Genomic DNA, 26568 nt, shown 5'->3' with positions numbered 1-26568 from the left:
GTGCAGACTAGTTTTAAGTGGTGCTAGTAGTGCAGACTAGTTTTAAGTGGTGCTAGCCTCACAAGAACCTGGGCCCCCTGATGATTGCACAGCCATTCAGCAGCGCGTTTAGCACTGGGCTGAGCGCTGCAATCATGGAAATGTGCAGCACGAAGTTTGTGTGCTGCCTGCATTCCTCTGAATGGGCGTGGATTGAACGGGATAACGAATTTCTAGGCCTGAGAAACCAAAAAGTATAATGATGAATAGTCAGCATGGATTTCAAAATAAATAAGGGGCACAGTCTCAGGATAAGGGGTCGGCCATTTAGGACTGAGATGAGGAGGAATTTCTTCACTCAGAGGGTGGTGAATCGTTGGAAATCTCTGCCCCAGGGGGCTGTGGATGCTGAGTCGTTGAGTATATTCAAGGCTGAAATCGATAGATTTTTGGACTCTAAGGGAATCAAGAGATACGGGGGTCGGGCGGGAAAGTGGAGTTGAGGTCAAAGATCAGCCAGGATCTTATTGAATGCTCGAGGGGCCATATTGTCTACTCCTGCTCCTATTTCTTATGTTCTTAAAAGGGTAAGTCTTGCTTGACCAACCTCACTGAATTCTTTGAAGGTAACAGAGAGAGTAGACAAATTGATAGAGTAGACACAGAGGAAGCGTTTCCACTTGTGGTGAAGAGCAAAACTAGAGGCCATCAATATAAGATAGTCACCAAGAAATCAAACAGGGAATTCAGAAGAAACATCTTTACCCAGAGAGTGGTTAGAATGTGGAATGCACTACCACAGGGAGTAGTTGAGGAGGAGAATAGTATCGATGCATTTAAGGGGAAGCTAGATAAGCACATGAGGGAGAAGGGAAACATAGAAACATAGAAGATAGGAGCAGTAGTAGGCCATTCGGCCCCTCGAGCCTGGATCATGGCTGATCATCCAAATTCAGTACCCTGTCCCTGCTTTCTCCCCATACCCCTTGATCCCTTTAACCTTAAGAAATATATCTAACTCCTTCTTGAATATATTTAATGAATTGGCCTCAACTGCCTTCTGTGGTAGAGAATTCCACAGGTTCACCACTCTCTGGGTGAAGAAATTCCTCCTCATCTCTGTCCTAAATGGCTTACCCCTTATCCTTAGACTGTGACCCCTGGTTCTGGACTCCCCCGCCATCGGGAACAGCCTTCCTGCATCTAGTCTGTCTAGTCCTGTTAGAATTTTATAAGTTTCAATGAGATCCCCTCTCATTCTTCTAAACTCTAGCGAATATAAGCCTAATCGACCCAATCTCTCTTCATACGTCATTCCTGCCATCCCAGGTATCAGTCTGGTGAATCTTCGCTGCACTCCCTCCATGGCAAGAACATCCTTCCTCAGATAAGGCGACCAAAACTGCACACAATACTCAAGGTGTGGTCTCACCAAGGCCCTGTACAACTGCAGCAAGACATCCTTGCTCCTGTACTCAAACCCTCTTGCTATGAAGGCCAGCGTACCATTTGCCTTCTTACCCGCCTGCTGCACCTGCATGCTTACCTTCAGCGACTGGTGCACAAGGACACCCAGGTCTCATTGCACTTCCCTTTTTCCCAATCTATTGCCGTTCAGATAATAATCTGCCTTCCTGTTTTTGCCACCAAAGTGGATAACCTCGCATTTATCCACATTATATTGCATCTGCCATGCACCTGCCCAATCGCCAAGTCACTGCCTTCCACTCAGAAAAAGACCCGTTTATTCCAATTCTTTGCTTCCTGTCTACCAACCAGTTTTCTATCCAAGTCAGTACCTTACCCCCAATCCCATGTGCTTTAACTTTGCACGCTAGTCTCTTATGCGGGACCTTATCGAAAGCCTTCTGAAAGTCCAAATACACCACATCCACTGGTTCTCCCTTATCTATTCTACCAGTTACATCCACAAAAAATTCCAGTAGATTAGTCAAGCATGATTTACCTTTTGTAAATCCATGTTGACTTTGTCCAATCCTGTCACTGTTTTCCAAGTGCTCTGCTATTACATCTTTTATAATGTAAGGCTTACCGGTCTATAATTCCCCGTTTTTTCTCTACCACCTTTTTTAAATAGTGGGGTTACATTAGCTACCTTCCAATCCATGGGAACTGTTCCAGAGTCTATAGAATTTTGGAAGATGACCAGCAATGCATCAACTATTTCTAGGGCCACATCCTTAAGTACCCTAGGATGTAGATTATCAGGCCCTGGGGATTTACCGGCCTTCAATCCCATCAATTTCCCGAACACCATTTCCCTACAAATGCTGATTTCATTCAGTTCCTCCCTCTCATTAGACCCTATGTTCCCCGACATCTCTGGGAGTTTATTTGTGTCCTCCTTTGTGAAGACAGAACCAAATTATGTATTTAATTGGTCTGCCATATCTTTGTTCCCCATTATAAATTCCCCTGATTCTGACTGCAAGGGACCTACGCTTGACTTTACCAATCTTTTTCTCTTCACATATCTATCGAAGCTTTTACAGTCAGTTTTTATGTTCCCTGCAAGCTTACTTTCATACTCTATTTTCCCCCTCTTAATTAATCCCTTTGTCCTCCTTTGCTGAGTCCTAAACTGCTCCCAATCCTCAGGTTTGCTGCTTTTTCTGGCCACTTTATATGTCCTCTCCTTGGATCTTATGCTATCCCTAATTCCCCTTGTTAGCCAATGTTGAGTCACCTTTTTTGTTTTATTTTTATGCCAAACATGGATGAACAAATTCTGTAGTTCATCCATGCGATCTTTAAATATTTGCCATTGCCTATTCACCATCAACCCTTTAAGTAGCATTCCCCAATCCATCCTAGCCAACTCGTGCCTCATACCATCATGGTTTCCTTTATTTAAATTCAGTACCCAAGTCTCTGAATCAACTACTTCACTCTCCATCTTAATAAAGAATTCTATCATATTATGATCGCTCCTCCCCAAGGGGCCTCGCACAACAAGATTGCTATAGAGGGTTATGCTGATAGATTTAGATGAGGAAAGACGGGAGGAGGCTCGAGTGGAGCATAAACACCGGCATGGACTGATTGGGTTGAATGGCCTGTTTCTGTGCTGTATATTCTTCTATCTATATAATTCTATGTAATACAGGAAACTCTTTTTTATCCGGCACCGACGGGGCCAGCGTGGTGCCAGTTTATCAAAAAGTCCAGATTACAGAGAGGTATAGTAAAAGGTACGACAGTCCCGTACACGGCCACAGATCCAGGTGTCCCTGTTGCTTAGCAACAGGTGCAGGAACCCTGGCCACAAGATCCAGGCATCCCTGTTGCTTAGCAACATGTGCAGGAACCCCGGTTACACAGCCACAGAACCAGGACCGGCCACTAATATGAAGTAAAACATACCTGAACCTACTCCGGAATTTTGCCGGTTAACAGAGATTTCCGGTTATTTAGGTGCCGGTAAATCGAGAGTTTCCTATACAACCACAAAAACCATGCATTTATATAGCACTTTTAACATAGAAAAATAGCCCAAAGTGCTTCAAAGAGGAACAAAGGGATTAGACTGTAAGCCAATGTGGGAAAGTTAGGAGAAGTCAGCAACTATTTGGTGGAAAAGCTAGATTTTGAGAGTGCTTTCGAAGGTAGGGAGATTGTTGAGTAGGGCTGACAGGCCTCAAGGTTCCGCCAGGTCATGATGGAGCAGAGAGATCAGGGATGCAAAGAAGGCCAGAGTCAGAAGGCCGGAGGACACCGGAGGGGACTAAGGCCGGAGGAAGTTATCAAGGGTGCGGTGAGGCCATGAAGGGATTTATAGATGACGAGAAGGATTTTAAATTTGATGCACTGAGAGATAATCAGATCAATGACCTGTAATCCTTTTTAATTGCAGCTTGGTTTGAACTCTAGTCTTTGAAGGAAAGGGTCTTGTTATCCAATCCAGTTAAGCTCCATCGCCAGCTATTGACATTTCAACTGGATGTCACTACAGATATTTAAACTGTCCAAATAGGCTGCAAAATAAAGGGTGAGAATTTACAAATCATCTGCCACTAAAAAAAAAGAGTTCAAGAATCTTAAATCTGAAAGCTGCCATCACCAGTCGCTTGGAGGAACAGTTGTGTTGGGGTAAGACAGGCAGTGTTCAGAATCCACCTTCCAACACTCTGGTAAGAAGGTCTGAGCTGTTGCACTTGCTAATCAGGCTGCTTCAAAGCCCAAGTAATTATTGTGTTTTGGACTGTGAGGACGCTCTTGGTTAGTTGGAACAAGTATGAGGTCAATGCTTCAACTGTTCAAGAGCAGCATCCTCATAATCTCAGCTTGGTTTCCTCAGCGATAACACCAGGTACCCAGCATAGCAATAGCACACGCCAGGTACAAGTGCACAGGGGCACAAAGATCCCATTTGTACAGCTGCAATGTCCACTTGACATGCAAAAATAGCCTTCTCCGTCAGTAAGACTGCTCGCCTTGCTCTCAAGTATTACGGACTGCACTGGACACACAATGTACTGGTCTTTCAGCCTTCTTAGAATGAAGTTAGTGTGGAGAAATACAGTCCCAGACATGAGTGAGCACCAAGCCAGAAGCTCTCAGCTTCTCAGGCCATGCAACTTGATGCCACTGAATAGTTCTGGTGCTGCGTTTACAGCTCCTTTTAGCATTGATGGTAACATTTGATTTCACTCGAATTGGCAGGATTACAAGCATATGAAGTAACCCGTTACAAAAGTGTGACACAGTTCGAGGAAGGGATGGGGAAATGCAGCTAAGATTACAGTTGGAGATGAAAAAGGAGCTGGTTGGTCAAGAACTGCTGCAGACCCTGGCTTCCCCTGTCAGACATGCTGCTGTGATGTTAATAGAATCATAGGGAGCTAATACAGATATATTCTATATATATTTCTCAATTTAAATTTAAAAAAAGCCATATTCAATCAAGTAGCAATAAAGGAATCAATGCAATGCATATATCAGCTTTTTAAAAAGCCATAGGCCTAGAAATTCAGTGGGCCTTGCGCCCACTTAGCGCCTAAAGAGGTCTTTTGCGCCGGCGGGGTGGTAGCGCGGAAATTGAGTGCAGCGGTATTGGCGGCGGTAGCCGTTAGTGCTGCGCCGGGACCGATGATGTCATCGGTGTGCGCGGTGGCCCGTAACGCCCCGAAACCGCGTCGATCCCCATATTTATTTGCGGCCGCCTCCTCCGAAGCGGGCGCAAACAGCGAACAGAAAACGGGGCCGTCCTGCTGCCATAGTGGGGCGCTTTAAAGCGGAAGGTGCGGCCGGCTGCTTTTTCGGCGGCCGCCTGCCCGCACCTCCTTCCCCGGCCTCCTCCACCCCCCCCCGCGGCATTGCCGGCTGGTTTCCGTGGAGCCCGGCACTTCTCCGTTGTGCCGGGCTCTTTTGCCGGCACTCGCGATCGGGGCTCCGGCCGTTGCAGGCACCTCCTCCTTAAGAGGAGGAGGCCTGCAGTTCCGCAGCCTGCCGCACCGCATCGGGTGGCGCTGCAGCAACTAGCGTGCCGATATTCAGTTGCAGCGCCCCAAACGGAGGCGGGCACACCCTGGTATAGCGCCCGCTTCCGAATTGGGGCGCAGAAGACGAATATACGGCGTGCGCTAATGCCTCCCCGCCCAGCGCTAACTTTTGGGCGCGAGCGAGCTGCCCGCGCCCAAGTGAATTTCTAGGCCATAGTTTCTTTTGGCCCACTGCCTCACCTCAGGCCTGTACTGTCCCGTGCTGTGCTGAAACCAATGGGAAACCCACTCCTCCGTTACTCAAGTGAGATACAAAAATTGTCTACAACTGTGCAGTGTGTAGACTGGCTTTCCGTACTCGATATGTGATGAGAATAGGCTCACTGAAAACTGGTCTCAAAGAACCAGGTTGGATACTTCTATAGGGATGAGTGCGAGAACTTCATTAGTATCTGGTGCTTCCTTCAAATTAAGAGACATTCTCTGTCCACAACATCCATCGATCTAGTAAAACCCTGATAGAGTCTTCATTTTATTGACTATTAAAGATCCTGAGAAAATGAGTTTGGCCCCCGTCGATCCATGTACACAGGACAAAGATAACTTCAGACTCATTGCCAGATGTTACTAGTTTGACAATGCTCCTCTGAAAGACAAAAGGAAACTGGGATACATAATAGTGAGTGCCCTAACTCGTACTGGGACTGAGGTGCATTTACAGGCTAACAGCGGAGATAAAGGAGTTATATGCTGCAACTGGCCAATATCAAGGCTGATCTGGTGGGGGGGCGGGGGGGCTTACTTTGCGCAGTAAACTTAGAGGATCTTGTGATCAGAGGGGCTGGCCGAGCTCCTGCAATGCGTCGTTCAACATCACTGCACGGTCACAACAGCTGGCCGCTAGAGGCCGAGGATCAACACAACCACTGACAAATTATTGAGGCTCTTCGTGATCAGTATGTTGTTTGGTGCAACTCGCATTCCTTTGGTTTGGTCTCAATATTTACAGCCTTCACTTTCAGTGATAAAAGCACAGCTATGCCCAAACTTATTACAGAAAAATCTTTTGTCCATAGTGGAAATTAATAAAGATTAGAGGCAGCCATTTACAGTTGTGCTACAATTCCTAAATTACTAACTTTAATGAGTCAGTAAAGGTTAAGAATGGACCACAAGGAAAAGAAAGCCATAAGGGCTCGACATTTTCAAAGGAATAGCATCTTAAGAAAGATCATGGAACATAAGATTGACTTACAGGAAACTCTCTGGTATCCGGCACCGACGGGACCGGGATGGTGCCGGTTGATTAAAAATGCCGGATGATGGAGAGGGTTATCTACCGAGGCTATTTTTAACAAACAAAGAGTCAGACTCCTGTTATTGAGGTGTTCGGACTTCTGACAGCGCCAAGAAGCCGAGTAGTGGCAGTTTGGAGAACTACCCACACTGACTAACTCGGCCACCGCGGGAGACTCAGACTTGGACTCGGCAACGTTTCCGGTTATTGAGGTGTTTTTGGAGTATGAATTTTGCCAGTTAATAGAGAATTCCGGATATTTAGGTGCCATTTAAACAAGAGTTTCCTGTACTGTGTTTTTGGTCTTGGCACCAGTAGTGATATTATTGTAGATTGTAGGAGAAATTGGAGGATTGTAGGATTGCTGTGTGGCTCAATGAATATAGGATACAGGAAGGGAAATCCATCACGGTTCAGGACACAATGGGGCTGATTTTAAGTTGCCCAAATCTGCGTTAAGATGGCGGTAATGACCTCAAAAGGGTAGCCTTACCACACTGTTCACCCTGACGATAGGGCTGCTGCGACATTCTTCGGCCTCCCCCACCCACCCTCAGAACCTACTTGCGGCTGCTGCTGGTGTTTCAACTAGCCGACATCCCTGGGGCCCATAACTGCCGAGCTGCCTCAGGATGTCCATTTGACAACGGCAGCTCACTGGCCGGATTCGAATGATGTCCGGGGGGCCTCAGAATCACAGCGGCCTTTTCACTGCCGGAATGGGTTGGCAGTCGGCCGGCACGTTCGACTGGCTGACCACCCAAAAGTTAAAGTCTACCCCCCAATGTCTGATAAAACAGAATGGTGCCCTGAGGGTGACGTCTCCTTTCTTACCAATGACCTGACTTACACGGCACTTGTGATAGATGCTTTAATTAAAAGAATATTCTTTTCTGCTTCAATGACATGGAGAAGGAATAGCCACGTGTGAAATGACACAACAGGCAGCACAACATGCAGAGCAAACAGAACAACATTTGTCCCTAAACAACAGATTTTCAATAAACACAGCAGATTGAGTGAGAGAAGAAAAATCCTGTAAACACTCTTTGCTTTTCAGGACTCTGAGTTTCCGAAGACTTTCTTCTTTCTACTCAATGTGATGAGCGGCTCTGGAAACGGAATTTCTTCCTGCTGTCGTGCAGGACAGTATTGGGCAGAGATACTCCATCTCCTACATGCAAGCCTCCAATTTAAGGTCAGCCTTGGTGTGGAGTGTGTGTTTGTGGAGGGCCTTGTGTCCTCTTGCTGTTGCTGCAGAGGAGGATCAGGAGTTGACCAATTCAGGTCAATGAGAAAGGTGGGCGTTACTGTGTCCCCTTGGATGTATCCAAGGTGGTAGCAGCCTCAAGCCACTCGTGAACTGTTCAATTTGAGTTGCTGGCATTGGATAGAGTGGCCTTCAAATTGACATATCACAGAATCACAGAATCACAGAAACCCCACAATGCAGATAGAGGCCATTTCGGCCCATCGAGCCTGCACCGACACATATCCCACCCTATTCCCGTAACCCCACGTATTTAATCCCCCTAACACTAAGGGTCAATTTAGCATAGCCAATCAACCTAACCCGCACATCTTTGGACTGTGGGAGGAAACCGGAGCACCCGGAGGAAACCCACGCAAACACGGGGAGAATGTGCAAACTCCGCACAGACAGTCACCCAAGGCCGGATTCGAACCCGGGTCTCTGGTGCTGTGAGGCAACAGTGCTAACCACTATGCCACCGTGCTAAACACTTCTTCTGACTTGCCTGTTTTAGAAAGATGTGCCGTGTGACACTGGCAATTTGGCAAAGTATGTCTATCACTCTGGATTCCTGCTGAAGTCTAGGCTTTATGTCGGACGGAGATGATTTCTTTTTGATGGCTGCCCATTCTAAATGATGGGCACCCATCATTTAATGATGGGCATTAAAGCATAATTCAGTCACATGCAAGCAACGTTCAGCTTCCAACATTAATTTAATTGAATGGATAACATCTCTTTCAGTATTCCTAGGGAAATTATGTCTTGTAAAATATGGCATTGGGAAAATGAATCCATCCCATTTAGCCAAGGCATGAGGATCATTTTCAGATCAGTTCCCAATCTGTACATTTTGAAGTACAACTCCTTGGGCAAATTTCAGGGGCTGCTCCAATTCTAAACCATCCCTTGTCCCCACCCAGCAAGGACCTGTTGCCTACATGGAGCTTTTTTCATCATGGAGGATTGGATAGACAGTAAGAATTTCTGTGCAGGCAAGGCCATGGGCTTCTCCACAATTATTGACAATACTGGTGCATGACAGTTAGATCAGTTTGACATCAGATGCAATGGAAACCTTTCTATCCTCTCCATCGCTAAGCTGCCTACTTCCAACTCTGTAATATTACCCATCTTGATCTGCAGCTGAAACCCTCATCCATGCTTTTGTTACCTCCAGACTTGACTATTCCAACGCTCTCCTGTACGGCCTCCCAGCTCCCATCCTCCATCAACTTGAGCTCATCCAAAACTCTGCTGCCCGTATCCTAACTCGCGCCAAGTCCCGTTCACCCATCACCCCTGTGCTTGCTGATCTACACTGGCTCCAAATCCACCAACGCCTCGAATTAAATATTTTCATCCTCGTGTTCAAATCCCTCCGTGGCCTCGCCCCTCCTTATCACTGTAACCTCCTCCAGCCCTCTCTGCCGGTCCGCGTAGCCTGAGACCGACTTTTTCAATGAAACTGTGAATGGGCCGCTGCGCACCCCCCAAAAAAAGAGGCAACACTCCCTACAACCCTCCGTGATCTCTGCGTTCCTCCAATTCTGGCCTCCTGCGTATCTCCGACTTCCTTTGCCCCATCATTGGCGGCTGTGCCTTCGTCTGTCTAAGCCTTAAGCTCTGGAATTCCCTCCCAAAACCTTTCTGCTCTCCACCTCTCTCTCCCCCTTTAAGACGCTCCTTAAAACCTCTCTTTGACCAAGCTTTAAGTCACCTGTCTCAATGTCTCCTTCTTTGGCTCTGTGTATACTTCTGTTTGATTACGCTCCTGTGGAGCGCCTTGGGACTTTTTACTACGTTAAAGGCGCTATATAAATGCAAGTTGTTGCTTACTGGCATAAGATACGAAATTATATTCTTGCTTGGGGTCACGTGGAATCCTTCCATGTTTCCCTGTATATGTGCTGCTAGGCAAAGTTATGACATAGCAGCTGAAACAATTGTCAAATTATAGTTGTGGCAATGGAAGTCAAGAAGGCAGTCGCAGTCTGAGCTATCCCAGCTGCAGCTGATATGAGCTGTATGGGTTAGTCATTCGTTAATTAGATTGCACCATCCTTTGGGTAATGGAGAGGTCTACAGTCCCAGCTGTCTGGTTGCTGACTGCAGGGAATTCCTGAGTCACAACGGACTTGTACTGACCTACATAACAACAGTCAATGAACTTCAAAAGTAATCCATTAAAGTGAATTACTTTGAGGACATTTCGACATGATGAGGCACTATATAACTGCTATCTTTTGCTAGGTGAAAGAGGCTCCATGAAGGAAAAGGCCAAGAAAGTTTTCATGGGGAATATTTAATGTACTTTTAGAATTACAAAAAGCCATAAATAGCAACAGAGCTGGAGTTTGGTATGAAAGGTCATTTTCCCCATTCTGTGCTTTCAACATTGGGAGTGTAATCTACTATCCAATAATTCCCTAGGAAAATACTCTCTAATCTGAGATGTAGAGATGGAGGGCAGTGGACATGCAGTGCAGAAGATGGCACAAAGCCGGATATCAACATGACATCAGAGGTCAAAGGTAGAGAGGTGACAGAAAGTTTAAATAGTTTCACCTTTGGCACAGGAAGTAAACTGCTGACAACCAGAAGTAAATGTTTGACAAACACAGAACAATAAGAATTCAGCTATAAACACAAAGGTTACTTCAAGTTGTTTTACCATGTGTTAATGCGATCCCGCTTAGGCTGCAGTGACATTGACTGGCCGAAGGGGGCAGTCCAGAGTGGTTAGAATTATCCCTACATGGACTGAAGCATCTGCATGTGCTCCAATTATTTAACATGTGTCACCATCTACAAGATGCACCGCAGCAACTCGCCAAGGCTTCTTCGGCAGCACCTCCCAAACCTGCGACCTCTACCACCTAGAAGGACAAGGGCAGCAGGTGCATGGGAACACCACCACCTCCAAGTTCCCCTCCAAGTCACACACCATCCTGACTTGGCAGTATATCGGCCGTTCCTTCAGCGTCGCTGGGTCAAAATCCTGGAACTCCCTCCCTAACAGCACTGTGGGAGTACCTTCACCACACGGACTGCAGCAGCTCAAGAAGGCGGCTCATCGCCACCTTCTCGAGGGCAATTAGGGATGGGCAATAAATGCTGGCCTTGCCAGCGATGCCCACATCCCAAGAATGAATTTTAAATAAACATTAACCAACAAAGTTAAGTCCACGTGGAATTGAATGGGAAATAATTTCATGCTTATGGTTTTATCGCAGTCAAGATATTGAAATGTGGGATACTCTGCGACATCCCAACTGCATACAAACACACTGAACATCAGGACATTTTTTTTAGTTACACTCCTGCCTGCGGATGCTTTCAATAATCAATATGAATGGGTGTAGATTATCGGTCAAAATCCAACCAGCTGGATTTGGTTATAAAATGATCTGCTTAACCTGTTACAGGGGACAGTGACACTCACTGTTAGAGTGAAATAGATTGATGGGTTTCAATAGACTGGAGTTAGGCTTTAATTGGAAGGTAGCTTAAATACATGTCAAAAATGTATTGCTTATAGAGAATGCCTCCTAGTTTTGATTTGCCAAACCAGTATCTTAAAACAATGAATCGTCAGGTCTGCTCAACACATGGTGGGAGTTCAGGCTGGTGTTCTAACGCACTATACACGAAATAGAATTAGGAGACTGGATCATGTCCATGTCTTATCACTTGGCAGGACCACAATGTGAGACGAGTCCGCAAGTAGGCTGGAAAATTGCAGGTGACTCACGTGAGCTGCTGCTGCTTCTTCAGAGCTTTTGTGATCCTTTTTAAAACACGGTTATGACTTTAATGCAGTCATACTGAGAAGAACGTAAATGCGTTCAGTATGCGGGCAGCTGAATATCGGGGATTAAATTGTTTCAAGTACTACGGATGGCTTACTCCACTGCGCACCCATAAACGATGACACCACACGCCGCGTGCTTTGTAGCCTTTCTTATATGGGGATTGGCGACGAGAATTTCTGGCTTGCAAGCGTAGTACAGGTGAAAAGGGACCAAAAACGGCTAGCAGACTAGAAAGGTAGTGGAGTTCGTGCTTACCATTTACAGCAGGAGACAAGCTATGGTCTCTTTCCGCATGCCTTTTATTCCCTTTCAGAGTCCGGCTGTTTATATTGGACCCCTCCACCATACTCACTATATCATTCCGGTCAATATTCTTCAGAGCTGAATGTAAACTTTCCACTAACAAGACAGAAGCATCAGGTCAAAACCGTGAAAGATAACAATGCTTAGTCCTTTCATTGTACTCATTTATCAGCAGAGTTCAGAACATTAAGAACTTTTTGGAACATAAAAAACCCATCCTCGTTTCAGACGTACTCACCAGATCCCTCAGTCTCCTCTCTCCAGAAGCTCATTCTTGAGCCCTTTAGCACTGTCCACTTCAATGGCCTTCTCTGGTTATTATTCTTTATACTCTATGGAATAAAATCTTCTGCCTGACTTTCCATCTTACTCCAAGCTCCCTACTTGTTGCCAACCGCCTTCCAGTGCTCATCCACCACCTAAACCCTCATCATTACTCCTCAGACTAGCACCTCACCGAACAGAGCAAGATCTTTTTACTCTCATTTATGCTCAATCCTGTGATGGCTCTTCATGTTGAAGAACGGAACATATGCCCAGGTCAGGTATAACATGGGTTATGTGGAGAGTAAAGCTCCCCCTCACCCAACCCGAGAAGACCACCCTTCACTACACAAGTGATTGACCAACACCAGCCATCCTTGTGGTCTTCCTAACCATCCCTATACAGCTGTGTTTTTTTAATTACATATAGAGATTAATATGTGCACCATTAGGTTTCTGAGGTAGGTTTATTCAGTTTAGTTTGAATTTTATGCTGGTGGTAAGTGTTGGCATGCAGAAAGATTGCCATTTTATTCTGGGTTGTTAATGGCAGATACCACCCACTGAAAGACTGATAACCGTGAGAAAATTCCTTCAGTCTTATAAGAAATCATACAGTTGATTCACTGGGAAGCAGCAGGCCGGATATAATATATTGGAAGAATTACTCTCTCCTAGTTCAATTGCATCACATTGTTTGTCTAAGGTTCTGTTCAACGCCCTTCAAAATACAGGGACGCATGGAATATGAGGACATCCAGCCTGTGGCATTATAGAGCTCTGATGGGAGTGAGCACTGGCATAGGCACAATGTTCTACAAAGTTTCCTTCTTGGCTAAAACTGAATGCTATGATTCAATGGTCAAGCCCACCTACATTGTACAAGGATTCTACCAAACCCATTGAACCTCTTCAGAGAACGTTCTACTTCTGACCCACTAAGATAAACAAGCAAAACTCCAGAAAATTCTTCGTCAGTCCCCTTTACACCTCTACTATTCAGCCCTGGTCTGTTCGTTCCAATACAGGAGCCCGATTGCATCTGACTACTCCCATGGCCCATTGTCCCCTGCCATCCCAACCCCAGCAGCAGAAGCACCAATGCATTCCGCAGAGTACCAGGAAACTTTCTGATATCCGGCACTGACGGGACCGAGCTGGTGCCGTACCATCAAAAGTGCCGGACATACCAGCGTTAATGTTGAAACATACGGAACTGAAAAGCTCCGTGTGAATCAACAAACCCTGTTGCTTAGCAACAGCTTCAAAACAGTCGGCTGCAGCTGCAAGCGTCTCTAGCTGAAGCTGTTGCTATAGCTACAGACCTTGCAGTGCCTGACTGGGAAAAAAAAAGCAACGAGAACTAAAAAAACTTATAGAAAACGGCTCCTGATTTTTGCCGTTAGGTCGAGTATTCCGGACATATAACCTCCGGATAAACCAAAGTTTCCTGTATTTGATCATGTCAGTCTACACTTATCCCTATAGACATCAATACAGTTCCCAACCAAATATCTATCCAGTTCCTTTCTTGACATGGAATCAACTGCATTAGCTGGGAGTCTCTTTTACATTCTTACTTCTGTCCAGAAAATTAGGTCTCTTTTAAATTCTGCTCTTGTGCCGTTTTAAAAATGTGTTTCCTTTAATGCAAATGGTTTTTGCAAATCTAGCCGTGGCCCAGGTTATATTTTTGAACCTACTTTTGGCTCTCTTTCCCTCGTGGCTGGCCCACAGGTTGAGAAGTGCAGCACTCTGCTCAAGCAGCGAGTTGGGATTCTCCACTCGGATCTTGTTGATGTCGTCTACGGAGAATTGCAGCTCTCTTGCCAACTCTGTAACCGACAGGCGGAGACGAACAGTTAGTTACAACAACATACAGAGGAAAACTCCCTGGGAACCACAGTGACCACCGTCACTGGGCGCCCTTTAGAGAAGCTAGCCGATATTGTGTCATCAGATGAGGTGCTGAAAGGCTGCCAATGCAGGGAGGTATTGTCAATGGGATGTTGGTTCGAGGCCAAAGGAACACTGGCAGCGGCTTCGCCTCTCCCTGGAGGCCTCTTCCAAGTGCTCCTCAACGGAGATAAGAACAGAAAATGCTACAAGTACATAGCGGGTCCATCAGCATCTGAGAAAAGGGAGCTTAACCTTCAGAAACGAGGTTCTTTGCCAAAAATCTTTTTCACTTTTCAGATGATTGATTATGGACGTGCCATATATTTCCATCATTTTCTTGCTTTATTTCAGCTTTATAGCATTAATAGTTTTTATTTTAATTTCTTCTGCTGGAGGATGTGTTTGAAGATAGATGACTCCCCCCCCTCCAACAAGGGAAGCACCTCCTCACTACTCAGCTGCTCTTCCAAGCAGTTTAAACAAAAATTCATTCTTAGGATACTGACATCTCTGGCAAGACTGGCATTTATTGCTCACTACCCAGTTGCCCTTGAGAAGGTGGTGGTGAGCCGCCTTCTTGAAGCGCTGCAGTCCGTGTGGTGAAGGTGCTCCCACAGTGCTGTTAGGGAGGGAGTTCCATGATTTTGACCCAGCGACGATGATGGAGCAGTGATATATGTCCCCAGTCGGGATGGGGTGTGACTTGGAGGGGTGCTTGGAGGTGATGGTGTTCCCATGCATCTGCTGCCCTTGTCCTTCTAGGTGGTGTGGCTCGCAAGTTTGGGAGTTTTTTTTTCTTTATTCATTTATGGGATGTGGGGGTCGCTGGCAAGGCCAGCATTTATTGCCCATCCCTAATTGCCCTTGGGAAAGTGGTGGTGAGCTGCCTTCTTGAACCGCTGCAGTCCGTGAGGTGTTTCCCTAGTGGTTTGATACAACGGAGTGGCTTGCTAGGCCATTTCAGAGGGCAGTTAAGAGTCAACCACATTGCTGTGGGTCTGGATCACATATAGGTTAGATCAGGTTTCCTTCCCTAAAGGACATTAGTGATGGGTTTTTATGACAATCTGGCAGGTTCATGGGGATAAGACAGGATCTGAACTTCCCACCAAGCAATGTCTTCACCTCAGACACGTCATCTCAGCAGATGCTGAGCAGTGATGAGGTACTGTCCCACTGGGAGGCAAGGGAGGCTCAAGTGAACCTGAGCTACTGCGGAGAACCAGAAGACCGGCAGAGGCCTACGTGCCAGTTACCCACCTGCTCTCTTGTCTGGTGAGTGATACTGGGTATGAGGGAACTAAAAGAAAAAAAAACCCAAAAGAGTCTCAAACAATAACAACACAAGGAATAACATTTGCCAGATTACTGATCTTTCATTTAGACACCGTGTTCAAATTCCATAAAAGTCAGGGAAATAGGATTCAAGTAGACAGCTCCAGTTAAAGAGCGAGCACTGGTGAAGGCATGATGGGCTGAATGGCCTCCTTTTGTGTTTCAATTTCTATAATGTTACTGCACCTTAAACTTTGCTGCTCAGATGATGTGACTCCCTCGAACTCTTTCACGAGATACCATGAGAGTTGTACGGCTGGGACTCGCCCCACAAGAGTGGCTGAGGCCGTACGCCTGAGCTTCCGCTTGCTGTTCCTTGTCCGCCACCTCCACCTTCAGGGAAAGTGTACCATCCAGATGTGGCACACTGTACGAGTGCGTGCAAGAGGATACTGGTTGTTCACACAGCTTTAAAATTATACCTTTCAGGGGATGCAGTAGTTCCCAACTCGGGTTTGTGCTAAGATGGTTGCGACCCACTTGAAATGTGTGCAAAAGTGAGCACACTTAACATTGCTTCTGAAACCAACACACTTATTCCTCATTTGCAGTTAGACAAAAGGAACCTGGATGGCTGCTTGGAGTCGGTCAGTGACCTCCCTCCATACAGTTTGCGCTGTTATGGCAACTCTAAGTAGGGTCAACCTCCTTTGGATCACCTCCTGCAGCAGGACCCCCAGCACCAAAGGGAACAATGTTGCACACACACACACGTTTCCACTCTACCATTTCTGGCCATCAGTACAATGGTGAGCTGCGGTCCTTTAAGTGCTGCAGCCTTGGCAGATTTTACACTCCCCAGCCAAGTATGTTCCAGGCCAAGCTCTCTAGGAAACATTTTTCAGGTGGCAGTAGCCAATTCAGAACTGGGGGGATGGGGATCATCACCAAATTCAGTGCAGCCTGCCCTCTAGCAGCTGGTGCTGGGGAGCCTGTGCTTTGGCTTAACTTAACTCCCATTTTGTCATATGGGGTATGATAGCGTAGTGGTTATGTTACATGGACTTGTAATCCAGAGGCCTGGGACTAATGGTCTGTAACACAAGTTCAAATCCCACCACAGCAGCTGGAGAATTCAAATTAATTAATTAAATCGGGAATAAAAAGCTAGTATTAGTAATGGTCACCATGAAACTCCTGGATTGCCATAAAAACCCATTTTGACTTGTCTGCAGCCTTTGACACGGTTGGCTTGTCCAGCGTGTGGGACTACACTCGCCTGGTTCCATTCTTATCCATAGCCAGAGAATCACCAGCAATTGCTTCTCTTCCAGCTCCCGCATCGTTACCTCTGGTGTCCCCCAAGGATCTATCCTTAGCCCCCTCCTATTTCTCATCTACATGTTGGCCCTTGGCGGCATTATCTGAAAACACAGCGTCAGTTTCCACATGTACACTGACGACACCCCTCACTACCTCTTCTCTCGAACCCTCCACGGTCTCTAAATTGTCCGACTGCTTGTCCGACATCCAGTACTGGATGAGCAGAAATTTTCTCCAATTAAATATTGGGAAGACTGAAGCCATTGTTTTCGGTCCCTGCCACAAACTCCGTTCCTTAGCCACTGACTCCATCCCTCTCCCTAACATCTGTCTGAGGCTGAACCACACTGTTCGCAACCTTGGTGTCATATTTGAACCTGAAATGAGCTTCTGACCACATAGCCGCAGCATAACAAAGACCGACTATTTCCACCTCCGTAACATCGCCCGTCTCCGCCCCGGCCTCACCTCATCCCCTGCTGAAACCCTCATCCATGCCTTTGTTACCTCTAGACTTGACTATTCCAACGCACTCCTGGCTGGCCTCCCACGTTCTACCCTACGTAAACTTGAGGTCATCCAAAACTCGGCTGCCCGTGTCCTAACTCGCACCAAGTCCCGTTCACCCATCACCCCTGTGCTCACTGACCTACATTGGCTCCCGGTTAAACAGCGCCTCGATTACAAAATTCTCATCCTTGTTTTCAAATCCCTCCATGGCCTCGCCCCTCCCTATCTCTGTAACCTCTTCCAGCCCCACAACCCCCCGGGATATCTGCGCTCCTCTAATTCTGCCCTCCTGAGCATCCCTGATTATAATCGCTCCACCATTGGTGGCCGTGCCTTCTGTTGCCTGGGCCCTAAGCTCTGGAATTCCCTGCCTAAACCTCTCCACCTCTCTTTCCTCCTTTAAGATGCTCCTTAAAACCCACCTCTTTGACCAAGCTTTTGGTCACCTGCCCTTATTCCTCCTTATGTGGCTCGGTGTCAAATTTTTTGTCTTATAATTCGCCTGTGAAGCGCCTTGGGACGTGTTACTATGTTAAAGGTGCTATATAAATACAAGTTGTTGTTGTTGTTGTTCTCTGCTTCAATAATGTCCTTTAGAGAAGGAAATCTGCCGTCCTTACCCAGTCTGGCCTAGGTGTGATTCCAGACCCAAAGCAATGTTGTTGACTCTTAACTGCCCCTCTGTGGTTCAAGAAGGTGGCTCACCACCACCTTCACAAGGGCAACTAGGGATGGGCAATAAATGCCGGCCTTGCCAGCGACGTCCACATCCCATGAACGAATAAGAAAAAAAAATTCTCCTAAACTCAGGGCTGCAACATTTGCCTCAATAACCAACTGCGGCAAAGCTTTCCAGGTTATATTCTTTCTTCCCCTTTCATTCTTGCAGTGATAACCCTGGCTCTCTGCTCCTCTATACCGATTCACCAACCCTCTCAAAACCTTTCATTATTTTGAAACCACGAACATATTCCCCCACACCATCCCACCCCACCAACCTCCAGTGAAAAAACTGGCAGATTTCTTTGAGCCTTTCTTGATAACTGTAACTTTTCTAATGAGTTTGGCAATTTTCTCATGAATCTCTTGTACCGTTTATATGACTCGAACTTCCTTCCTACAATAGGGTGCGCGGAAGCGCTCACGAGACTCCGACTGTGGCCTAACCAAGACAAATTCAACATCACTTCCTAGCTTTTATACCCAAAATCCAGACTCCCATCTGCTTTTTTCTGGCTTTTTCTACTGTAAAAATTCTCAGTCGGCTATCCTCTGAAAATGACAAAAATATGATCAAGATGTTTGAGACAAAAAAAAGCACAAAAATCAATGAAAAGATTGAGCTTCAAGAAGCAAGTAAAATGTAGGCAGTTCAGTCCTTCAGAAATGAAGACTCTTGAACTTGAACTCACCAGCCCAGCTGAGGCCAAGTTGCTCGGCGATCAAAGACATCTTCATTTCCGCACGTTCTCGAGCACTCAGGGAAGCTGGAAGCACAGTGTTACACGCCTGTTAAAACCTTTACTCCTCATTGAACGTCTCTACTCTGCTCAATGCACTTCAGTGAGGAATTAGGCACTCTTGTTGACGCTCACTGAATAACACAGAGGCTCCAGTGGGTTTTTTGCTCCCCTTGATGTTCTTCCATTAAGACCACACAGTGTAGGAAAGCAAGTTATCGCAGGAGCCTATCTATAAAATTCAGTGAGGATCACGGCAGTAGCTATCCCGAAGCTGCATTGTCTGTTCATTTCATGAGACCTGCACTTATCTGTCCAACACTTTGTTTATGATCTTCAATTGGCTGGCGCTGGGACTGCAGTGTAATATTGTGGAGTTCATTCCGGTGAGTCTCGGCCATTTCTAAAATAGATGGAAGAGCTGCTGTTTTGAAATAGTGTTGGACAAACCTTTCAGTTGAGAAGGAAAAGAGCCCAGCACCATCTCCATGTTGGCTGCGACACAGTGAGAGGTTCACTAATTTACTTGTGTATTTATAAACAAATGAGGAAACAGTTTGCCCATCACTTTTTGTGCTGACAGTAGCCTTGGAGGTAAACGTTTAATATCCAGTTTTAGCCGTAGGTGAGGGCTGGAGAGGAGGTGGGGAGAGGGAAAGATTGGGAATGGGAGAGAGAGAGAGAGAGAGTGAAAGTTGGAAGAGGAAGGAAGAAAGAGGGTAAAGAGAGAAACTAAGCCAGGTTTCACAATAGACTGGTTGCAGTCAAACTTCTATCTTGTAATGATCAGCTCTTCGCACATACCTCCTAGTGATGGACTCGGAACAGTTTGGAGACCTAAGTGCCAATTTCAACATTGGGCAGCAGTGTAAAACGGACGATATGGCTTCAGCCACTTGTTATACAGCTCTCCCAATTTTCATCGCCATTGACCTCAATTACTTTTACTTATCACCCAATGTCACCACTAGAAAGAGGAAAGGGCGAACCTTCAGGCCACTCGTGCCCTCCCAACAGTGTAGTGGCACCATGAAGTGACTGTTGTATTGTTAGAGTGGGTTTTGGAACACGGTGTGGGCTAGGCGATGTACTAACCCACAGGTGCTCATCTCCAATACTTTCCGAACCAAGTGCTGCTCGGATGATTTTAAGCGGGGGGGTTATCTAAGGGTGAAAGGAAGATAAAGAAGCTGGCTCCGTACCCAGTGCTGGCTCGTTCAGTGTACTGTAGCGTTCACGTAGGGCCAGAGGGGTCAAGTTCCGCCGCCGCTCGTCACTGCCGTCGATCTGCCGGGAGAAAGAATTCATTTCAATTACAGCAGACATCCAACATATCGGCCACGTGTGAAGATTGCAACTTATCAGGGGAAGAAGCATCCATGGTGAGTCCACCCAAGCGCATTCAGTCAGCAAGCTGAAAACCGTACAGACTCAGGGTTGTGATTCTTTTTAAGGTAACTGCCTTTCAAGGTAAGACTACATCATGGTGTAATCGCGAGGCCATGCCAACCACCATCAGGATATCAAACTACGTTGTAGGAATTGCTGGATTCCTAACCAAAGGACTGAGATCGAGTCAGTCTGTCAACCAAATGAAGTTTAATACTGTTTTGCAGAAGTAACAATCAAAACGCAGGAGAACTAACTAACAGGTCTATGCTCAATGCTGGCTCCACGAGGACTGAGAGAGGAGGCTCCTCAGTCTGATGTCATGACGTCATCACGTTTCCCGCCGTTGGGAACGTCACGTGACCCACGTGGTGACGTCATCGCGTTTGGTCTTAATCCAACAGAGACCGCGCTATTTACATGCAGTAAAACGAATACAGGTACAGATTCATTCTGTTACAGATAATTATGTACATTGATATAAGAGTCCCTTGGTGGCTCTGCCACAACGTATTCTTTCTCTTTCACCATTTCCTTTCCACAATTCTTCAGCTATCTGTGTTTCCCCCTCTTACTCCTTTTCTTGTCGCTCCAAGTCACACACCATCCTGACTTGGAATTATATCGGTCGTTCCTTCATCGTCGCTGGGTCAAAATCCCTACCAGCACTGTGGGAGTACCTTCACCACGCGGACTGCAGCGGTTCAAGAAGGCACCTTCCCAAGAGCAACTAGGGATGGGCAATAAGTGCTGGCCTGGCCGTCGACGCCCACATCCCAGGAACGAATAAAAAAAATGTGCAAAGTTAAGGAATTTCAAAAGCTGTCTCTCCTGATGGCACTGATTCACGCCGAGATACAATCCCGTGGATTCCGACAGCCGAATTGATCATCCTTCAGAATTGGCTATTCACCTGTGGGGGCATCATGCATATGCTCCCGCAGGGGGCATAGTGATCAGGATGGGAGCCTTGGCTGAGTTTTTCCATGTCCTGGCCCAGGTGCGCTGAACGTGCCGTAACGACTGGGAATAAGTATTGGGAGTTCAGCCAGAGATAATCTGCGAGTTACATTGTACGCCCCGCCTGTGTAGAGGCGCTGCACCTTACCTTTATGCAGGGAGGCATGCTGAAGTTCAGGTTACAGATGATGTGCTGTAGATCTTCATATTTTGTTGGCTTCCGGAGGAAGGAAATGTGACCAGTATGGTCTTTGCTGAGATCTCTCACCTAGACAAGAGAAAAATTAGGAATAAAAGTTAGTTCGAGGACGTTGTTCAAACAGGTAAAGCTTATTACCCCAAAGCTCTGGGTTTTGCTCCAATCGTCAATCCACCTAAAAATCAGGAAACTTCAAATATGGCACAAATGGTGATGAGGGGATTTGATTGGGATCTTTAAGGTTTCCACAGCCGTGAAAAATCTGGATATGTTCTTCAAGCGGATACAGGAGTCGAGGATTCACGGTCACAATTTAACTTCCAGAGCGCCAAAGGAAAATCGGAAATTTAGGCAGCGTCTTTTTGTAGCAAAAGGTCGCTGGCAAGGGCAGTCGAACAGAAATCCCAGGGCAGGTTTTTAAAAAAAAGGACAGGATGAATTTCTATTAGGAAAGCGGATGAGTTTCAGAATTATAGCAAGGAAACTGATGGGAAGTTTGCAACAACAACTTGTATTTATATAGCGCCTTTAACGTAGTAAAATGTCCCAAGGTGCTGCACAGGAGTATTTTAAGACAAAAAATTTGACACCGAGCCACATAAGCAGATATTAGGGCAGGTGACCAAAAGCTTGGTCAAAGAGGTAGGTTTTAAGGAGCGTCTTAACGGAGGAAAGAGAGGTAGCGAGGCGGAGAGGTTTAGGCAGGGAATGCCAGAGCTTAGGGCCTAGGCAACAGAAGGCACGGCCACCAATGGTTGTGCGATTATAATCAGGGATGCTCAAGAGGGCAGAATTAGAGAAGCGCAGATATCTTGGTATGCAAGGTTGGCTTCGCCCAGCATGTCCGTCTACTAGTACGCCACTCCCCACTGTCAGTATGGTACCAGTAGTACACTACTGTTAGTACATTGTCAGTAAAGGATCTATGGCACTATTTCGAAGAAGAGCAGGGGAGTTATCCCTGGTGGCCTGGCCAATATTTATCCCTCAATCAACATCACTAAAAAAAACCCAGATTATCTGGTCATTACCCCGTTGCTGTTGTGGGAGCTTGCTGTGCGGAAATTGGCTGCCGTGTTTCCCACATTACAACAGCGACTGCACTTCAAAAAGTACTTCATTGGCTGTAAAGCGCTTTGGGACATCTGGTGGTCGTGAAAGGCGCAAGTCTTTCGGGTCTTTCTTTACACTGTGAGTACACCACTGAATGCATGGCAATTGCAGCCTTCCTGCATAGATTCTCACAGCACTTGCAGTCCAACTGACCTTTATGGTGATAAGAAGGCGGTTTTCCTTAAAGGAATGGAAGTTGAAACAGCGCTGCTGTCCTGCTTTTCTCACGGGCACAATGTTGCCGGAACATTCCACGTACAGCGGCATTCCCTCGAGGACCTGAGTAAGAGAAAATCTCAGACACAAGTGTGGTACTAACACGCTGCAAATACAAGATTTCAAATTGTAGGATCTGGAAATATAACGAAACTAGATTCTCATCCTTCTGCCGTCATTTAGCAACGTAGGGTGCTAGGGTACTTGCTAAGCTTCAGACCTCGCTCCAGGATCGGAGCACATAATCTAGGTTACCTTGTCGAGAGCTGCTATCTTTTGGTTCGGATATTAAACGGAGGTTCTGTTCAGGTGGATGTAAAGCATCCCATGGGCAATGCTCCCTCTAATTTGCGGTCTAAGTGCACGGTGCCTTCAGATCTGCTGCGCGCCCGCGTGGTATCTTCCAGCCTGCGCGGGGCCTCTCGATTGGTGCGCGGCCGCACACCTTAGGGGGAACATTGCCCCTGGAACTATTCGAAAAAGAGGAGGGAGTTTCCCACTGTCCTGGATAACATTCCTGCCTCAATCAACAATACCAGAAATGAGTATGCTGGCATAGTGGTTATGTCACTGGACTAGTAATCCAGAGGCCTGGCCCAATGATCCAGAGACATGAGTTCACAATCCCACCACGGCAGCTGGGGAATTTAAATCTCAGTCAATTAAATAAATCTGGAATAAAAAGCTAGTATCAGTAATGGTGACCATGAAACTACTGGATTGTCATTAAAAACCCATCTGGTTCACTAATGTCCTTTAGGGAAGGAAATCTGCTGTCCTTACCTGGTCTGGCCGATATGTGACTCCAGACCCACAGCAATGTGGTTGACTCTTAACTGCCCTCTGAAATGGCCACTCAGTTGTATAAGGCGGCTCACCACCACCTTCTCAAGGGCAATTAGGGATGGGCAATAAATGCTGGCCTTGCCAGCGATGCCCACATCCCGAGAATGAGTAAAAAAAGTCATCCATTTAATTTGTTGGTTGTGAGCTGCTTCTGTGAGCAATTGGTAGCCATGGTTACCAATAGTGAATGCAGTTCAAAAGTAATTCATTGACTGTTGAGGTGTTTTAGATGTGATCAAGGAGCTGTATAAATGCATGTTCTGTCCTTTACATGTTGAGGTCACACTGCTCTGAAATCAGGGTGGTCGTACACACTAATAAAACATTGGGCCAACGTTTGCGATCGGAGGCTTCCCGCGGGCGGACGCCTCCGACCTGAAAAATGTCTACGAAAGTACCTGGTGGCCCGGGAGGAATGGCGGCTTGCGATCCTGGGCCTCTCCGGGGCCGCGCGGGCAGAACCCCACGTATCCCGGAGCGCAAGCGGTTCGTAAGCGCTCCTGGGATCGCGTGGGCCGGCCCAACCAATAAAAGAAGGGAATCCCCATTCATACTTTTGACAGTTGCGTACGTACGGAACTCCCATAAGTATGAATGGGGATCACTTAAAAAATACACCAACACATGAAATACATTTAAAAAAAAATTACATACTTAAAATTAATTAAAATGCCATTTAATTAACTATTTTAAACAAAAATTTTATTTTTACAAAAACAATTAAATGTTTTTACGGGGCTAAAAATAAACTTACCTTTTTGATGAGTATTTTTAATTTATGAATGAGCGCTAAAATTTTATTTTTCTATTTTATAAAACTCTTATGCTGGTAAAAGCGGGCCTTACGCCTGCTTTTACCAGGCGAAAGAATTTCACAGGCATTCAGCGGGCGGAACTTGGGCAAAAAGCGCAACTCTCCACCCGCAGAGGCCCGTCTCCCGGGGATACGGAGGATCTGTCAAGAGGATTCTTGGCAGATCGCAAGTGCCGGGTTTCGCACCCGTGGGGGTCGCAAAATACGGCCCATTATCTCTCCTTTTTAAGGCACAGTGAAGGGAGCTAACAAAGTGACCTCCAGTGGAAGGTGCATTTGAAGACAAGTCCTTCAGGAAAATGCATTCCTCCTTTTATATCACAGAACTAAATAAGGACGTCATCATCAGTTACAAAGAACTATCTGTACATTGCACGTCTTCAGTTTATTTTTCTCAGCCTTTTTTTCTTTGGTGGCCGCGGCCTGTCGACAAAATGTCAATGAGGCTCGAGACTGAGACTGCCATGTGGGGCGGGAGTCGTGGGCCTATTCAAGCGCCCAACCCGAAAGACATCACACCTGTGCCATTCCTAGTGTGGCCATTCACTCACTCACATTGTGGGCCTCAATAATTCCAAACCTAACAACACTCAAAGTGTAATATCGAAAGGGGCATTAAAATCAATCAGAATTATTCGTAATGGGTTTCTAAAAAGGGGTTTAGATGCCTCTTTTAAAATGTACAGTTACCAAATTGCCCTCTTTAAAACTGTTTGGATATTGAGTGTCCCTCTTGAAGAGGCGTCCTGCGCCAACACTTCTTAAAATGGGAATAAGATGCCTCCTTACTGCCAGGGGTGAACGAGAGGAGAACTTTTTTGCTTGCTGCCCTTATACCAATCCAAAATGAGGCAAGTGAGCTCTCAATAACTGATTTAGAATTTCAATCAATCCTTGAAGGTAAGGATGGCAGAGCAGTCACACCTCGATATCCCTGCTTCTTGCCACTTCAGTGAAGTTCTCGTGCTGCTCCAAGGTCTTGTCCACCTTGTCGTCGCTCATGCAGTAGCATCGTAGTCGGCCATCCCTCCCGTCCTGCATCTTGGCAAACACAACAAACTTGGCCATGTAGGGCACGGCCATCAACTCATTGTAGATTTGGGTGGCAAAATTCACCGCTTCTGCTGTTCGCGGACAGTCAGCCAACCAAAACCTGCAGGAGAAATGACACGGAGTTATCACCAAACCGGACGATGCAATCCTGACTGAATGGAGCTATGGCAGCTGAGCCTGGAGAAATGTGGCAGCGGCCTAGGGTTAACGCTGAATCACGATTTCTGTGATTGCTGATAAAGCGGAGGTAAAGGACATTAGCCAATCTTCCTCTCATTCATTCAGAAACTCGGGCAAAACCAGAACAAGAAACACTGAGCAGGCAAGGTGGACAGACCAGTCGACAGTCCAACTCCATCCAGCTCAAGTGAGGCAATCGATGTGACGTTGAGCAAGAAACGCTGTACAAGTGAAGACATTTATGTTTGAATCAGGAGTTGCAGACGGAAGTCTTGTCTACACAATGGGAGTGATTGGGAAGAGCCTGGCCTGTTGGAATTCTATGCTGCTCACCTTGCTGATACATTCGTGGTGAAGTTCGCACAGTCATTGGCGTGGACTAGTTTGGTAGTTCCTGTGATATCTTCCCACTGGGCAGTGCCAGTTCCTCCTGTCAGATAAGTTCAAGGTTAAATCAGACACTGGCCAATGAGAGTCGCACAATAATTGGTTCATACAAATTGTCATTACTGGGGAGATGTTGAATTATTTTTAAATTAGCTTCTTTGCCTCAGCAACATGCCACCACCTCAGGTTCTGATTTTTCGACCAGGGACTACCAGAGTTCTGAGGGTTTGTCGTGGGCCTTCTACAGTTGAACAATATGGAGGAGTGTACACCAAGCATTTTTGTTTGACTTGTCGATGACACTGAGCTCTCTGGCCAGGTGACTGGTGTTAGGGCCTTTCCACCATCTACAAGGTACAAGAAAGGAGTGTGATGGAATACTCTCCACTTGCCTGGATGAGTGCAGCTCCAACAACACTCATGAAGCTCAACACCTTCCAGGACAAAGCAGCCCACTTGATTGGCACCCCATCCACCACCTTAAACATTCACTCCCTCCGCCACCGGCATACCGTGGCTGCAGTGTGTACCATCTACAAGATGCACTGCAGCAACTCGCCAAGGCTTCTTCG

The 26568-nt window shown here is 46.4% G+C and overlaps 1 protein-coding gene across 9 annotated transcripts in view; it reads right to left on the bottom strand.

Moving 5' to 3' along the window:
• The window catches only part of LOC147098019 (ankyrin-1-like), a 378257-nt gene that overhangs the window by 70830 nt on the left and 280859 nt on the right, over positions 1-26568 (bottom strand). For all 9 annotated transcript variants that reach the window (XM_085971217.1, XM_085971219.1, XM_085971218.1 and 6 more), the window contains 8 exons: positions 25943-26039; positions 25301-25529; positions 22654-22779; positions 21337-21456; positions 20042-20126; positions 18792-18866; positions 14076-14207; positions 12061-12204 (listed from right to left, as the gene is read on the bottom strand). In XM_085971217.1, coding sequence (XP_085827343.1) covers positions 12061-12204; positions 14076-14207; positions 18792-18866; positions 20042-20126; positions 21337-21456; positions 22654-22779; positions 25301-25529; positions 25943-26039 — 1008 coding nt within the window. The remainder of the gene's footprint in view (positions 1-12060; positions 12205-14075; positions 14208-18791; positions 18867-20041; positions 20127-21336; positions 21457-22653; positions 22780-25300; positions 25530-25942; positions 26040-26568) is intronic.

This window comes from Somniosus microcephalus, chromosome 30 (genome assembly GCF_052327205.1).
Source record: "Somniosus microcephalus isolate GS21.2 chromosome 30, FLI_Smic_1.0, whole genome shotgun sequence".
Classification (NCBI taxonomy): Eukaryota; Metazoa; Chordata; class Chondrichthyes; order Squaliformes; family Somniosidae; genus Somniosus; species Somniosus microcephalus.
This window is presented reverse-complemented; position numbering and strand designations above follow the sequence as displayed.